Source organism: Lytechinus variegatus, chromosome 4 (genome assembly GCF_018143015.1).
Source record: "Lytechinus variegatus isolate NC3 chromosome 4, Lvar_3.0, whole genome shotgun sequence".
NCBI lineage: Eukaryota > Metazoa > Echinodermata > Echinoidea > Temnopleuroida > Toxopneustidae > Lytechinus > Lytechinus variegatus.
In genome coordinates, this window is record NC_054743.1 from 8777133 (window position 1) to 8791462 (window position 14330).

At 33.4% G+C, this 14330-nt stretch overlaps 1 protein-coding gene across 1 annotated transcript; it reads right to left on the bottom strand.

Annotated features, from left to right (window-relative positions):
• Positions 1–1648: 1648 nt before the first annotated feature.
• Positions 1649–13278, bottom strand: LOC121412467. Its single transcript, XM_041605280.1, has 4 exons — positions 13225–13278; positions 12035–12139; positions 7093–7197; positions 1649–2587 (listed from the first exon to the last, which is right to left on the bottom strand). The coding sequence occupies exons 1-4, from the start codon at positions 13276–13278 to the stop codon at positions 1649–1651; spliced, it is 1203 nt and encodes a 400-aa protein (XP_041461214.1).
• Positions 13279–14330: the final 1052 nt, after the last annotated feature.

Here is a 14330-nt window from a genome sequence, read left to right on the forward strand (position 1 = left end):
TACTGTTTTAAAGCTCTTTATGAATATTATGTATCTTAATATGTAAATTGATTGAGATCAAAGGATTGAAGTATCAACATTAAGGGAACTAATATATTGGAAATAAGGACATAATAGATGGTAAAAGAAACACCATTTGTACGCAGTAACGTCGAAATACAACAGAAGAATACAACAGAAGCGGATAAAACAAATCCATGTATAGTTTTTGATTTGACATAAAGGCATCTACATGTCATCGAAAAAGATTGAATTTCTATTTTTAGAACAAAGAACTCAGAATCTGCTTCAGGAAAGGCAACACTGTTTACTTTAAAAACATATATTAATTGTGTAATTTATAAATAATATTCAATCAATAATGCCACCTTTAAATCATCTATATTAATAAACCAATCAAAAGATTTCTAGACAAAATATTAAGAACAGATATTTCAAGTACGTAAACATGATAAAGCACGGACCATATTAAAGGACAACATATCTGGGCGACTTCATGCCTTTGTTGTATTTTTTATCTCTTTTTTTATCAAAAAGATAAGAGATTGTCAGAATGTCCTGTAAGACAAGGCAAGGAATCGCCAATCAGATATGCAAAGGGACCACCTTCCTTGAAAATAAGAATAATCGTATTTTTTTTACACATGACGTTTCATGTATACACAAATACATGAATATTTTACCCCCTACACGCCACTCAGTGTACATGATTTATTCTATAATCAGGCCAGGTTGAATTATTTTCCAATGTTAAGAAATAAATATTGCATACGTCACTATTTGAAACCGTGATAATCAGATCAGTTTACATAAACCCTCAGAACAACATCGTTTTTAAGAACAAGAATGAGGGTTTTTGAACTCTCACAAAATGATTTTTGCTTCTAAATTTGATATGGTAGCAACGGAATATTGCCCTTTTAACTTGATCATATGAGACAGAAACAAGACTAATGTAGGAAATAAAACTAAACTGTTTTTCCCCTCTCTTTTCCATAAACGAATACCTAACAGAATTGACTAAAAATACCGAATTGCAAGAAAGCCTTCTACACACATGGGGCGGACCTCTGCTTCAGATAATAAATCCCCTCATCTCTTTGCACAGGTGAGGTGACATTGTTTTATACAAGCTTTGGTGGTCATGAAAAAAGATGTTATTTTACCATTCTTATTGTTGATCTATTCTTAATTTGTTATTATATTTGATTTTTATTTTAATCCAATTCATATCATATCGTATCATATTCATATCATATCGTGGAGCGTTGTGGCCCAGTGGATTAGTCTTCGGACTTTGAAACAGAGGGTCGTGGGTTCGAATCCCAGCCATGGCGTAATTTCCTTCAGCAAGAAACTGATCCACGATGTGCTGCACTCGACCCAGGTGAGGTAAATGGGTACCGGTAGGAAGTAATTCCTTAAGAAGCTGTGTGCGCTATGAACGCCTAGCTTAGCCGGGTAATATAGGAGCGCCTTGAGCACCTAACAAGGTGGAAATGTGCGCAATATAAATATCCTATATTATTATTATTATTATATCCGTGATGAAAAAGAAGTGAAATTCTTGTTAATCTCTTGAAATAAAATTTAATGTCTTACCAAGAAACTTACTTACAGTAAGTTCCTTATAGTAAGTTAATAAAGTTTACTGTATGATAAGGTAAATGATTGAAAACATTAGAGATATGATTAAAGAAGATTTGTCAACATTTCGATCACTTCCAGAAATAGATGAATTTTCAGAGGAAAGATTGTTATTTTCTTCCATATTAATAGGTTTTGTAATTGGTGCAATTTTAGTCGGTGTGTGAGGCTTAAGTGTTGTACTAATTTCTGGTTCTTGATTCGGTCCTGGGGGAAATCTGAATTGGTTACATGACTTTTGCTTAATGGTAACAATTTCTTTGACATCATGAGAACAACAATATACCGGAACATCTGTATTCAGCATCCAGAATCGTCGTCTGTAAACTATCTGCGAATCACTTTGTTCCTCCCCAACCTGAAAATAAGGTATCTTGTCTTCTTCCTGAAAGCAAGTGAGTGTCGAGTCGCCACTTCCACGCTCAGAGTGACAGTGTATCTCATGTCTATCATGAAAAATTTCACTTGGCAGTAAGAAGCAGATCGCTGGGCCCGGCGGAATTACTATCATGACAGCTCTTTTCATGACATGAGACTCCGTCGTATCCCCCTGGACAATGAGTATAGCAATGTATGTCCCCTGATCTTCAACGGAAACCTGTGCAATATTAATTTCTATTGACATTTCTTGATCATTTTCAACAAATGCCACGTCGAATCTTTCTGCCTGATCTGTTGACATCAGCCCTTCCGGGACGAAAACTCCATCAATGAAGAATGGGATGTCTTTCCCCTCCAAATGTAGACTGTAGGATTTGGCTGCAAATGGATCTGTTTTTCTGCAGGCAAAAGGAACGATCCCATTTGAACCAGCTGTAAGAGTTACCGGTGAATGCTCTGTGTTTACGGGGAGTGCTACGGCACACTTGTCAAGAAGTAACAGTACAGACAGCCAACGGATAATCGAAATGTTTGTCGAATTCCAGCCAACCAATAGCTTCTGAAGAGGTAGAAAATATAAAAATAAATTATAATGATTTAAATTATCAAAAATTATCGTTCATGATGGGGAAAATATAACGTTCTTGTATTATTCATTATCCTGCGTATACATAATTCTTGTTTTGTTGTGAGGGATACTGTGATTCCCTTTTGAACAGATGGTTGACCCACGCACATTTTTACAACTATATTTAACCCAATAATAGTGTGCAGGATATATGCGAATAGTTGAACATAAAATAATGAATAATACAGGTTGGGATTTTTTTTTAATCGGCACAGTCTCAACTGACCTGCCTTAGTACATAAGCACTTATTTTTGTGGTCGGGACTTATTTCATAGATTGTCTCTATTGAGAGAAAAATGTTTTTAATTGATAATAATATCTATGTGCATTATTAGCTGTATGCCTAATCATGCCTCAAAACTCACTTAATTCAGCAGATGTGTAGAACTAAACTTGATTCGATCAACTATTCCCATATGAATGTATTTAAACAGAAATGTTAATCACCATCAGTCATTCTTCCATAGTGTCTGTACTCCCACAAGCAGCAGCCAACTATTTACCAATAAAAAAAAATTCCAGGACAGAAAAAAAACTATTTCCAATGAGAATAAGATTGGGAGGTCTTTCTCCGACAGCTGGAGATTTTAGCATTTGGCCCATATATGGTGTGGTTATTTTGAAAGCAAAATAATACTTGATCTTAGTATGTTCACCTTGAGTACTTTGGTCAAGAAACTCCGGATATACAATAGCATACAGACCATCAAAATGTATATCGTATTCCCGCCAACTGAGCGCTTCTAGAGAGACAGAATAGATCATAAAAACAACAGAGCTGTCTTGATTATGTGTTTCAAACTATCTGTATATAATGAGGAAATTATTAACTGTCTCTAGTTATAGAGTCTACGTGCCTTATACCTAGTATAGATTAACTATTTGGTCAATTATCAATAATTATCAACCTGAATATGATATACGATTGTCATTTTATGATTTAACAAAATCGTTAAAGATTGAATTCAAAGTTTTTCAGTGCAATCTTGGATATTAATCGATCTCCTGGTATTTAATTCTTGGTGCACATCCACGAATTCACAAAGTTGATATGTTTAGAGAATTTAAGTAAACTTTTTTAACGGTTATATTATAATCTGTCATGCTTTCTTTTTAGCTTCATGTGCCCTGTTTACGTGATATTTACCCCAAAGACGTGGTGAAGCTGATTCAGTTCCACTTGTATCATCTGTTTTGAAGTGAAATCGATTTTTTTCTGTGAAGCAACAACGAATGAATATATATCAACAGTTCATGCAAATATATATATATATATATATAATTGTTGATAATTTATTGATATAAATAGTTATATCATTATCAAGTCTATGTAACTGTTTCTGACTATTGTATTACTATCATTGTTTTCACATCATTACAGATGGTTTAGTAGTTATTGTTACTAATATTGTCATCATTATCATTAGAACTGTCATTATTGTTATCGATATTATTACATTTTACTGTTCTGCTATATGATCATTAGTTTTATCAAAATCAATATAACAGTTGTACTATTATCTTCATTTTCATCATAATCGTCGTCATCATTGTTTTCAGCATCATAATCGAGTAGGCCTACACGGGTATTGTATTTTTAGGATAAATATGCCATCCATTCACTTATTGAATATTTATATTAAAGTGTTTAGATTTTTATCGGAACCTTTTGAAATTCTAGTTTTCTGTTTCATCTTAGTCTGATTATTTTTATTCGATTCATACCAATTTCAGCCCATAAGTCCCATAATATTAATTTACTAGAATGATTGCATTATGACCATGCAAATTTATCTGATTTTTTATAGGACAAGTCACCCTTTAGTTAACCAAAAGTTTACTTGAATAAGAAGAGAAAAATCTAACAAGCAAAACACTGAAAATTTCTTCAAAGTCGGATGAAAAAAAAAGAAAGTTGTGACATTTCAAAGTTTGGCTTAAATTTCACAAAATAGTATTATGCACATCTTGGTCGATATGCAATTGGGAGACTGATGACGTCATCCACTCACTAATTATCTTGTATTCCATTATAAGAAATATGAAATATTCTAATTTTCTTCTCATTGTCAAGTGAGACAACGATTGATTCCTCCATGAACATGTGGAATTAGCATTGCTTCAGACAATATGATTCAGTCAAGTTTGTCCCTATTGTCAAATTTGTAAAAAATGAAATATTGTATAATTCAGACAATAAAAAACAAAATAAATAGTAAGTGAGGGGCATCATTGACTGTCTTATTTGCATGTCACTGAGTTGTGCAGATAACTGTTTTGTGAAAAATAAGTTAAAGTTTAAAATGTCATTACTTTCTTATTTTACATCTGGTTTTGATGAAATTTTCATCGTTTTGGCTAGTTTGATTTTCTCTATTAATTCAAATCACCATTTTCCTGTGATGGAATTGACCCTTAAATAAATCTTTCGTTGTTTGCATATTACTAGACCCTAGCCTTGAAACATTTTATTCCAGGATTATAATTTTTAATCTGAAATTCTATGTTATGACTCGATAGAGTACTAAACACAGATAACGTAGGAAAATTAATGATTATGACATATACTTACATCACGGATTCTGGTCTTTTGGTAGATCAGATCTTTGGAAGTAGACCTTTGCTTGATTAGTGATGTCTGGACAGAAAAAAGGGTGTCGCTCGTTAATTACATGTACAAGAAAATGATAAAATGTGCGAAAATATCTTGACAGGATAGCCAATGAAAACCGAGATGGTTTATTTCAAAATGAGGTCATTGCCTAAGTAACTGATGACACAGTTCACTTATAACGTAACACGTACAAACTTTATACGTCAAACAAGAATCGAGTAAAAAAAAAAAGAATTAGTTTGGTGGACAATGGCCCCCAAGCCCCCTTCCATCTGTACGCCAGTGTAAAAGTCTGTTTACCTCGAGATCGTAAGGTCCATTCAACACCGGAAGTACAATACAAATATTTTCTTCCTCATTTTCTTCGTCCTTCGAGCATACCATGCGAATACAAAGGAAACAAGAGAAACGCAATTATCATTTAATTATTTTTAACATGTACAAACTACTTCAACTAGCTGTTGAGGACTAAAGATAAAAAGATAAATCGTAAAGCATGTAAAGAACTGAAAATACAAATTAAAAAAAAATAGACAGAATATTATTTACAGAAAAGGTGATAAAAAGAACAATTTTATTTACAAAGGTGATAAACATTTAATTTAAAGAATCAGTTCTCTTTAACTTCTTTCGTTAAACTTTTGATGGTTTAGTGACAGACAACATATAATTGTGATAGCCCAATATAAGGCTTTTTGTGTCCAAAATATAAGTATTTCTATCCGACCTTTTTCATGTCAATAAACATATCCAAATGGAATTATCCCTTTACAGCTATTGTTCATGAGAGTTGGGGAATGTCTAATTAATTAAACAAATAAGAACATTAAATCATATTCATTTATAATAAGGAAGTAGATATGGAATCAATAATTGCAAAAGTCTATTTACCTTGAGATCGCTAGGTTCATTCAACATCAAAAATGCATTCAGAACATTTGTGTCATTTTCTTCATCCTTTGAACATACATGCGAATAAAAATGAAACAGGAGATACATATTATTACATATATACAGTTCCTAGATTGAACAGTAGAAATTATTTTTATTTAAAGTTCAAATAAAGAAACTGACACAATGCTTTTTCAACCTTACCTGAAATCTTAATATCTCTGACAAAGCTGACATTGTCATCAAAAGTTGGTCGGATTGATTGTATTTTCCTGACTGAAATATTGAAGTGAGAGAGAAATTAACATAATAAAATTATCTGCAAAAATGTTTGATAAATAACGCTACGAAATTAAACCTGATGATTTTCGTTTAAAATCGTCAAAACGTATTGTGCCAAAGACATGAAAGAAGTATCAGAATTGTGACCCAAAAAGTGAATGAATAGGGCATATCTATCTATGGATCACTTATCTGCGTATATTTTTATTATCAATGATTATTGCATGTTTCAATTTGGGTGTTTTAGAGAGTAATAGTCTCGTTATAAAAAAATAAAAATCTTTTTATTAAAAAAAGAGAAAATGAAAAAAAGACACCTTATAACATTATAATAAATGGAATGATTTGTAATTGTTTTAAATCCAATATAAACCTTCATCTCTGTCAAGCTCAACGTCACATCAATTATATCTGTGAAAAGGAACTAAAGAATTCTACCAACCTAAATGAAATGATATGAATATCGTAGAAAATGCCGTAGTACTAATGAGGGAAATAATTCTGATTCATATTTTCTTGTTTTAACAAACTTATTTTTGAGAATCTTCTTAAAACTTTTTTTAATTATCAGAATAATTATGTTACTTAATTATTATCAATATTCATTTCTTACTAATAACAAAATATTTTCTTAGGACACACACTTACGGTGTAAAAGAAGGAAGGAGATATGAGTTCGAAAAAATAGTCATCTTCGGTCATAGATTCCTCTTCTACAGCTTTAAAACATGTTGTTAACCTTTCCACCGCCATCTAAAAGAAAGCACAGGAAACAGGACATAGTTAGACCCATCGAAAGAATATGTCCTCTCACAGTAGTGTTTATGCTTTAACTACCTTATCCTTTACAGCATTGTAATAAACCGAATTTCTCGGATTTGATGCTGTTTTAATTTATCCTTTCTTGTTTCTATTTTCATGTAATTTTGTATTGGATTTGCATATTTTGTATTGCATTTGATTCTTCATCTTTCATTCTCAACAATACACGTCGTCTACTCAGCTGTTGTTACTTTGTAACATTATAAAACCATTTACATCCCGTTAACCACAGGCGTAAATATCGAGGTATTGGTGGGATACCCCCCCCCCATCCCATTTTTCGCAGAAGGGGTGGCATGTACAATCACCCCGCACTTTTAGGGCAGAAACGATTTTTTTTTAATCATCAAATTATTAATAGTACTGTAAATGCGTGGATTGATTTATTTTAAATGCGGTAAAATTGTTTAAATTTGCCCAAGTTTGCTTTTTTTTAAATGAAAAGCTAATCTTACAAGATTTTGGTCACGACAAATCACCATTTTTAGCATTATGCAAATGTTATTTGCCGGCCGCGGCACCTATGCCTGTGAGCAAGGCATTTAATCTACAATGCTCTTTTATCCTGCTTTCAAATAAATGGAAATGCTATATGCATTATTGGTAACTAGGTGTGAAATTTTAAAAAAAAAAAAAAAAAATAAAAAATAATGAGACTATGATTAGAATATGGGATGAATGTGGGGGTCTTAATATCATCCTTTCATCTTTGTGGAAGCGGGGGGGGGGGGGTCGTTTGTAAAAAATGTAGGCATAGACTATATACTTCAAGTAAAGTTTTTTAGGAGTTACTGATGCCATTGACCAACATTGACCAAATGGAACACATAAGAGGCAAGTTATCACAGAAATATTTCCCACACACTTAACAATATCATCCGGTTATAGGAGACTTTAGATCATATTAATTCCATAAAAATCTATCAAATATTTCAAATGTGAACATTGTTCAAAATTTTGAACGTTGTATCTCCCAATATAATCTTAAGGAATCATCAATATCTTTCCTATCATGCAATATTTTCATTTTAATTTGCATTGTGTGCTATTTCGACGTTTTTCGAAGCTTATAATGTGTCCTGCGATGGCCTATAATCATTTCATATTCCTGATAATAATGATCACATTTATTTTCGTTTTTATCTCATCTTTAACAAGTGTGCAAATGAATGAGAATATGGACTGTTTGATACTTATTTGCTCTTTATTTTCGTTTTTCTACTATTCCAATGTTTTATTTATTGATAATTTGCCTTTATAATCCATTATTGTAATAAATGTATGTGCACATCATTTTATTTTAAACGACTAAATCAACTTTTATCAAGGCTCGATCTCTACGCTAACCCGCTACATTTCTCCATAACTACACACTCCTCGAATAATGATTTTTGGTCACCAATCTGTCTTCAAACTATTAAAAATTTGCTTGCTCGCATTTTGATATTAAATGTAATTCGTTACTTCATATCATGATAGATTCATTTCAATTAAATCACATCAAAAAATCATTAATAGGCCGTTAAGAAAATGGTAGTGTATACACATAATACAAAATACGTATATAAATATTCATTGCCCGTGATGAGCCACTAGTAATTACACACCACTTTGAAAAAGTTTTGAACACCATTTAGTCTTCGAAGTACTGAATATTCGCTCGCTCGCATATTGCTATTCACTGTAATTCATTACTTTATATCACAACAAATCCATTACAATATATAAAATCGGAAAAAAAGTTATAGGTCTTTAACTGAAAGATGGTAGTATTATGGCCACGGTTTCATACCCCGTATATACACTGTATATCAGCTTTAGACTGCAAGGTGCATGGTTTGTAATGAATACATTCCTAAATCTAATCAAATCAAATCACTGTGAGACATTGGGTAATAAAACTCAAAACAGTAATCAGACTATAAAACATGGATATCACTGCATAACCATTTCTTTTTTCCCTTTGCTTTTGAAAAAAAAAACAAGCGCATAGGATTAAAAAAACGAGCACTGATGATTATCTTCCTTGCTCACGGGCAAACGTTCCGTGGCCGGGGATCGAATCAAATGTCTAGTCAGGCGACCACTCGGCCAAGGCAATCCAGTCGGAGAAAATATAAGATATTGGAGTGCAGGGGCCCGTTTCCCAACACATGGTTATCCACCAACCACGGAGTTAGTTGCAATCTTACTAAACCGGTTTCTCGAAAGGCTTCCTAACGAGAATACCTTGATAGCGATACTATCGGTAAAAAGAGCAGATAAAACGTAGCCTTAGTAAAAACAATAGCATAATTTTCAAAAAGAAAAATTATGACAAAATTGCAAATATTGTGATGAATTGGGAAATACATCTTTTCAAAATAATAACACTGGTAAATTATGCATCATACATATTTAGGCCATGAAGACTGGAGTAATCAATTGCTGAGAGAATTGAATCATAAATAATTCATTTCATGACTAAAAAATCACATATGGACGTTGAGATGGGTACCCCCGGTATATTCAATTTTAATAGTTTACGAAAATAACCTAACGGTTTTCTTTGTTAAATGATGATAATTATACGGTATTTTATGATTCCAAACATCATTTAAATATAGTTTAACATAAACTTTTTAAATATTTGATACCGAAACATACGATTCGACGAATTCTATGCATAATTTAGAGATAAAAATTTATCCAAATGTTAATAGGGGTCTGAAAACGACGAATACGAGTTCAGTTATGGGTGGCCTGACGTGGTAGAATCTTTATCGATTTAATTATTTTACTATTTCAAAATGAATGGTTTTGTGGTGTTTTACCAACAGTTTTTTACATTTTTTTTGCATTACAATTATCATTGAAGGCATCATCCTACTTGTTTTGTGATGTAATTTCAACCTCTATGATTGATTACGTAAGATTATAATTTTCAAATTTCTACACACTTTTGCATGCACGGCATAGTCTACTCACGTGATGCCACTTCGTTACTAAGAAAGAAGTTGTGACAGGTTCGGATGTGTCATAAATATTTAGTGAGGTTGTTGTACCTGATCTTGGTAAAGAGGGCTTCGTGAAATGGTTAGCGGACAAGTAGCTCACTATCTCCGATTTAGTCAAGAAGTTAGACTTATGACGGTGTTGAGAAACGTGCCCCAGAAGATTACATGGGCTTGAAGTAAAGGGGGAAATATGTCTAGTTCTGTATTGCCATGATATATCGTCGAAATAAATCATTAATCAAATTGCGGATCAAGCCAGTTCCCCTATTTTTGCTCAATACTAACTAGCTCTCTCACACATTTTCTTTTCTGTGCATTTGGTTAAGATTCTTCTCCCAAATCCCCTAAATTGGGGGAACTTTTTCAAATTTTTCAAAAGTGGAGCGTTGTGGCCCAGTGGATAAGTCTTCTGACTTTGAAACAGAGGGTCGTAGGTTCGAATCCCAGCCATGGCGTTATTTCCTTCAGCAAGAAATTTATCCACGTTGTGCTGCACTCGACCCAGGTGAGGTGAATGGGTACCCGGCAGGATTAATTCCTTGAATGCATGAGCGCTGAAAGGCAGCTCGAGCTAAAGCCAGGGTAATAATAATAATAATCGCGCCTCGGAATAGAATATTTCTAGATAGATGGCGCTATATAAATGCCTATTATTATTATCATTAAATTCATTATAAAGACTTTTCGTCTCGTCGTGTAGGTTGGACTAAAGTCGATACGACATATTTGTCAAATTTGAGGGATACAGGTTTGCCATGGTAAAGGCGTACTATTTTTTCTTCGGTTCCATCCGTAAATATCTTAACATTGCCATGATTATGATGATGATAAAATCTTACCTCAATGAGATCCGGTGTCAACGTGACATCAGTCAAACACCCATACTTTATGGAAATCCATTCGAATGGTTATGAAAGGGGGAGGGGAGAGACAGAGAAAATGGGAATTCATTGATCTGGTTTTAAGAGCATTTAATGATACAACTTTCGATGTGACGATTCTTGCAAGACACCTTCCCTTTTCCACATTCCTCCAAACTTGGAGGGGCAGATAAAAGAATGTTATGTTTAAAAACATAACTATGAACATGTTATTTTTTTCATCCGGGAACATTTCCTCCACCTACATGTATCTGTTTCTGACAATTTTCTGAAAGGAATCGATTTAATCAATAACAATTAACATAAGAAAATTCCTACAAAAGAAAAATGATGGTCATCATATGTGCATATGCCACAATCTATCACTAGTCTGCAGGCACATATTTTCTTAATTCGTTTAATGCATAATGCCGAGTTTTTGTAGTAGTGAGAATAGAACTATGGTTGCCTGACACAAAAGGGTTTGGAGTCTATTTTTCACTCTATTATCATAAAATTGGCGATCCGTCAAATTTGAGTCTGTGCTTGCAGACTATCAATATCATTTTCATACTTGTCTTAATGATTCATCATAAAGTTGGCTGATGTTCGACTGTTAAGTATTAGGGATGATAACAAAAGCCATCTCATCACCTGAAATATTTGGTGATATGCCCCCCCCCCCCATGATCGACACCGGGAGAAAACTTGTATCTTCCTGAACTAGAGGATATTGCATGGAATTTAAATATGAAGAGAATTAGAAGTGGTACTTACATAAATTTAAAAAGCACATCCTTTGTGAAATAAGATGCGCTGTTCTGTATATTAACACACAGGTCAGTGACACGATAAGAATTCAGAAAAGATCCTTCTCTTTCAAAGCTACTCATTATTAAAAGGCGCACTAACCTGCTGTTCAAAACCGTAAGTCACCAACTTATAGTGGTATTCTCCTTTCGTGAGGGTTCCATCTTCTGCATTTTCCAGCGTGGATCGTAATGCAAATAGCATCATCTAGAAAATATTAGAAAATGAAGAATTCATTTATTATTTACTGGATATTCATTTTTTCCTTAGACAAGGGCACTCATATCCGCAAATCAGTTATTGTTTGTACAACAGCCGCATCTGAAATGAATCTGACAGTTGTTTTCCCAGGGTTCGTTATTCCGAACTTTTTAATAATGAGAAGATTTAATATTCCGAAAATTCAGCATTTCGAAGTTAATATAATCTGATGGTTTCTTAAAAAGAAATTAGGTTCGATAGTCCGAAAATGAAGGAAGGTGTTTTTTGGGGGTTTTTTTACTTAAATGAGTTATTTTCGCACGTATCGAACCTTCGTGAGATAAATGAACTTTCGGGATAAAAAAATCTCTTTTTCTTTTAATATGAATAAACTATCGAAACAATGAGACGTCGAAATAATGCCACAAATATTTGAAATCGCGGCCCTTTTTCATTTTGGTAATAATTAACGTGTTGGTTTGGTGTTTCAGAACATAGACCCTACAACAAATGAACTTTCAAATTACCAGCATGTTCCATTATGGTCCCATGAACTATGCTGCTTTCAAGAATTAAAGATTCTATAGATGTGGTATTACAGAAAGTTAAAGGATTAGTTTCTCTTTTAATATTTAATTAGTGGTATTGTTTTTTTAAAAGCACCGTTTGTCATATGTGAAGATTTCACAATGAGTTTGGACTATCCGATTGCAAAAGAATATTGTGTGTGCAACAATGTACTATTCTCCCCAGTGGCGGACCGTGCGTGACTCGAAGGAGACAAATGATTGGAGGGGCACTGTAAGTCTTTGTGATCAATGCTGTGCCCTCCAATGCGTTGTCTCCTCCGGGTCACGGTCCGCAACTGGTTGTCCATGATTATTTTTGAATAAATTACCAATATTATTTTTTCCATGCCAAGTCTTTATCCTAGAACCAATAATTAGCCTTGGTTCAAACGTTGTCACTTCATTTTTTTTTGGTGTGGGTGCTCACTTCAGTGAACGAAATATCGTGGATTCAAAAGCATCAGATTTGAATTATTTATTCTTGTAAAATAAATAAAGAAATTAATCGTGTCGATCACTTACCTCCTTGTCTACTTGTTCCATATTTTCTAGTTCTAGTTCTGGTCCTTCCGGCATTCTTTTTGGGGAGGCACATGAAATTGAAAAAGAAACACAAGGGGCTGTTATCAATGTTGTTTGGTTCAATGGTGCTGTCTAATTGTATAACCTTGCTTATTTCATCCTAATTTTATCATTCAGAACAATAAATTTTGATGATTTAAAAAGAGGGCGAGCAATTGCTTATTTAAACTTGTACTTTAAAATAAAACATGTACGGCACAGGAACATCAAGATTCCATCATTCTTGATCAAAAGGACTTCACAAATTGAATAGATTGTATAGGGTTGCCTAATACAGTTGAGTATGTTGAACACTGATCGCTGAGTGTCACCCTTCTCCCCCCCCCCCCCCGGCCCGGCAGATCGCCGCCCATGCATTATGTAGTGTTAAATCTAAAATACCCTTCGTGGAAAGTATTTGACCTGCTTTTGATTTTAACATCCAATATTAATTTGCTAAATACTGATAGCCGCACTAAAAGCAAAGAGTTTGCTGATACTATGTTCTCATACAGTTTATTCCCAGTAATCACCAAGCCTACACGCATATCATATTAATCTGCTACTATAATAGATAATATTTTTACAAATGCAATCCAATTTGAATATGATAGTGGGCTACTATATTCTGACATTTCAGATCATTTCCCAATATTTTATGTTGCAAAAAAGTTTAATAATAATTCAACTTCAAGGGAACCGCGCCTGAAAAGAATGATAAATGATGCTGGGATCGATTGCTTAAAAAAGAAATTGAGCTGTCTAGACTGGAAACCAATCTATGCATCCAATGATGTCAACCATGCCTATGATCTCTTTTACTCAATTTTTTATGATGCCTATAATGAATGTCTTCCTACTGTTAACAGTAAAAAAAAAAAACACGATTCCACAAACCATGGATTTCTTCTGGCATCTTGAAATCTATAAACAAAAAAAATCCTATATAAAAATTTTCACAGATACTCTGGACCAGAAAAGATTAAAAAAAGGAAAGAAGAAAAATACAAAAGCTATAAAAACTGTTTGGCAAAAGTAATTCGGTTTGCAAAAAGAGAATATTATAA

Coding starts and splice junctions, on each gene's coding strand:
- LOC121412467 (XM_041605280.1), bottom strand. CDS start 13,278: ATGCCGGAAGGACCAGAACTAGAACTAGAAAATATGGAACAAGTAGAC. Junction 12,140..13,224: donor TGGAACAAGTAGACAAGGAG/GTAAGTGATCGA, acceptor AATATTTTCTAG/ATGATGCTATTTGCATTACG. Junction 7,198..12,034: donor CTTACGGTTTTGAACAGCAG/GTTAGTGCGCCT, acceptor GCTTTCTTTTAG/ATGGCGGTGGAAAGGTTAAC.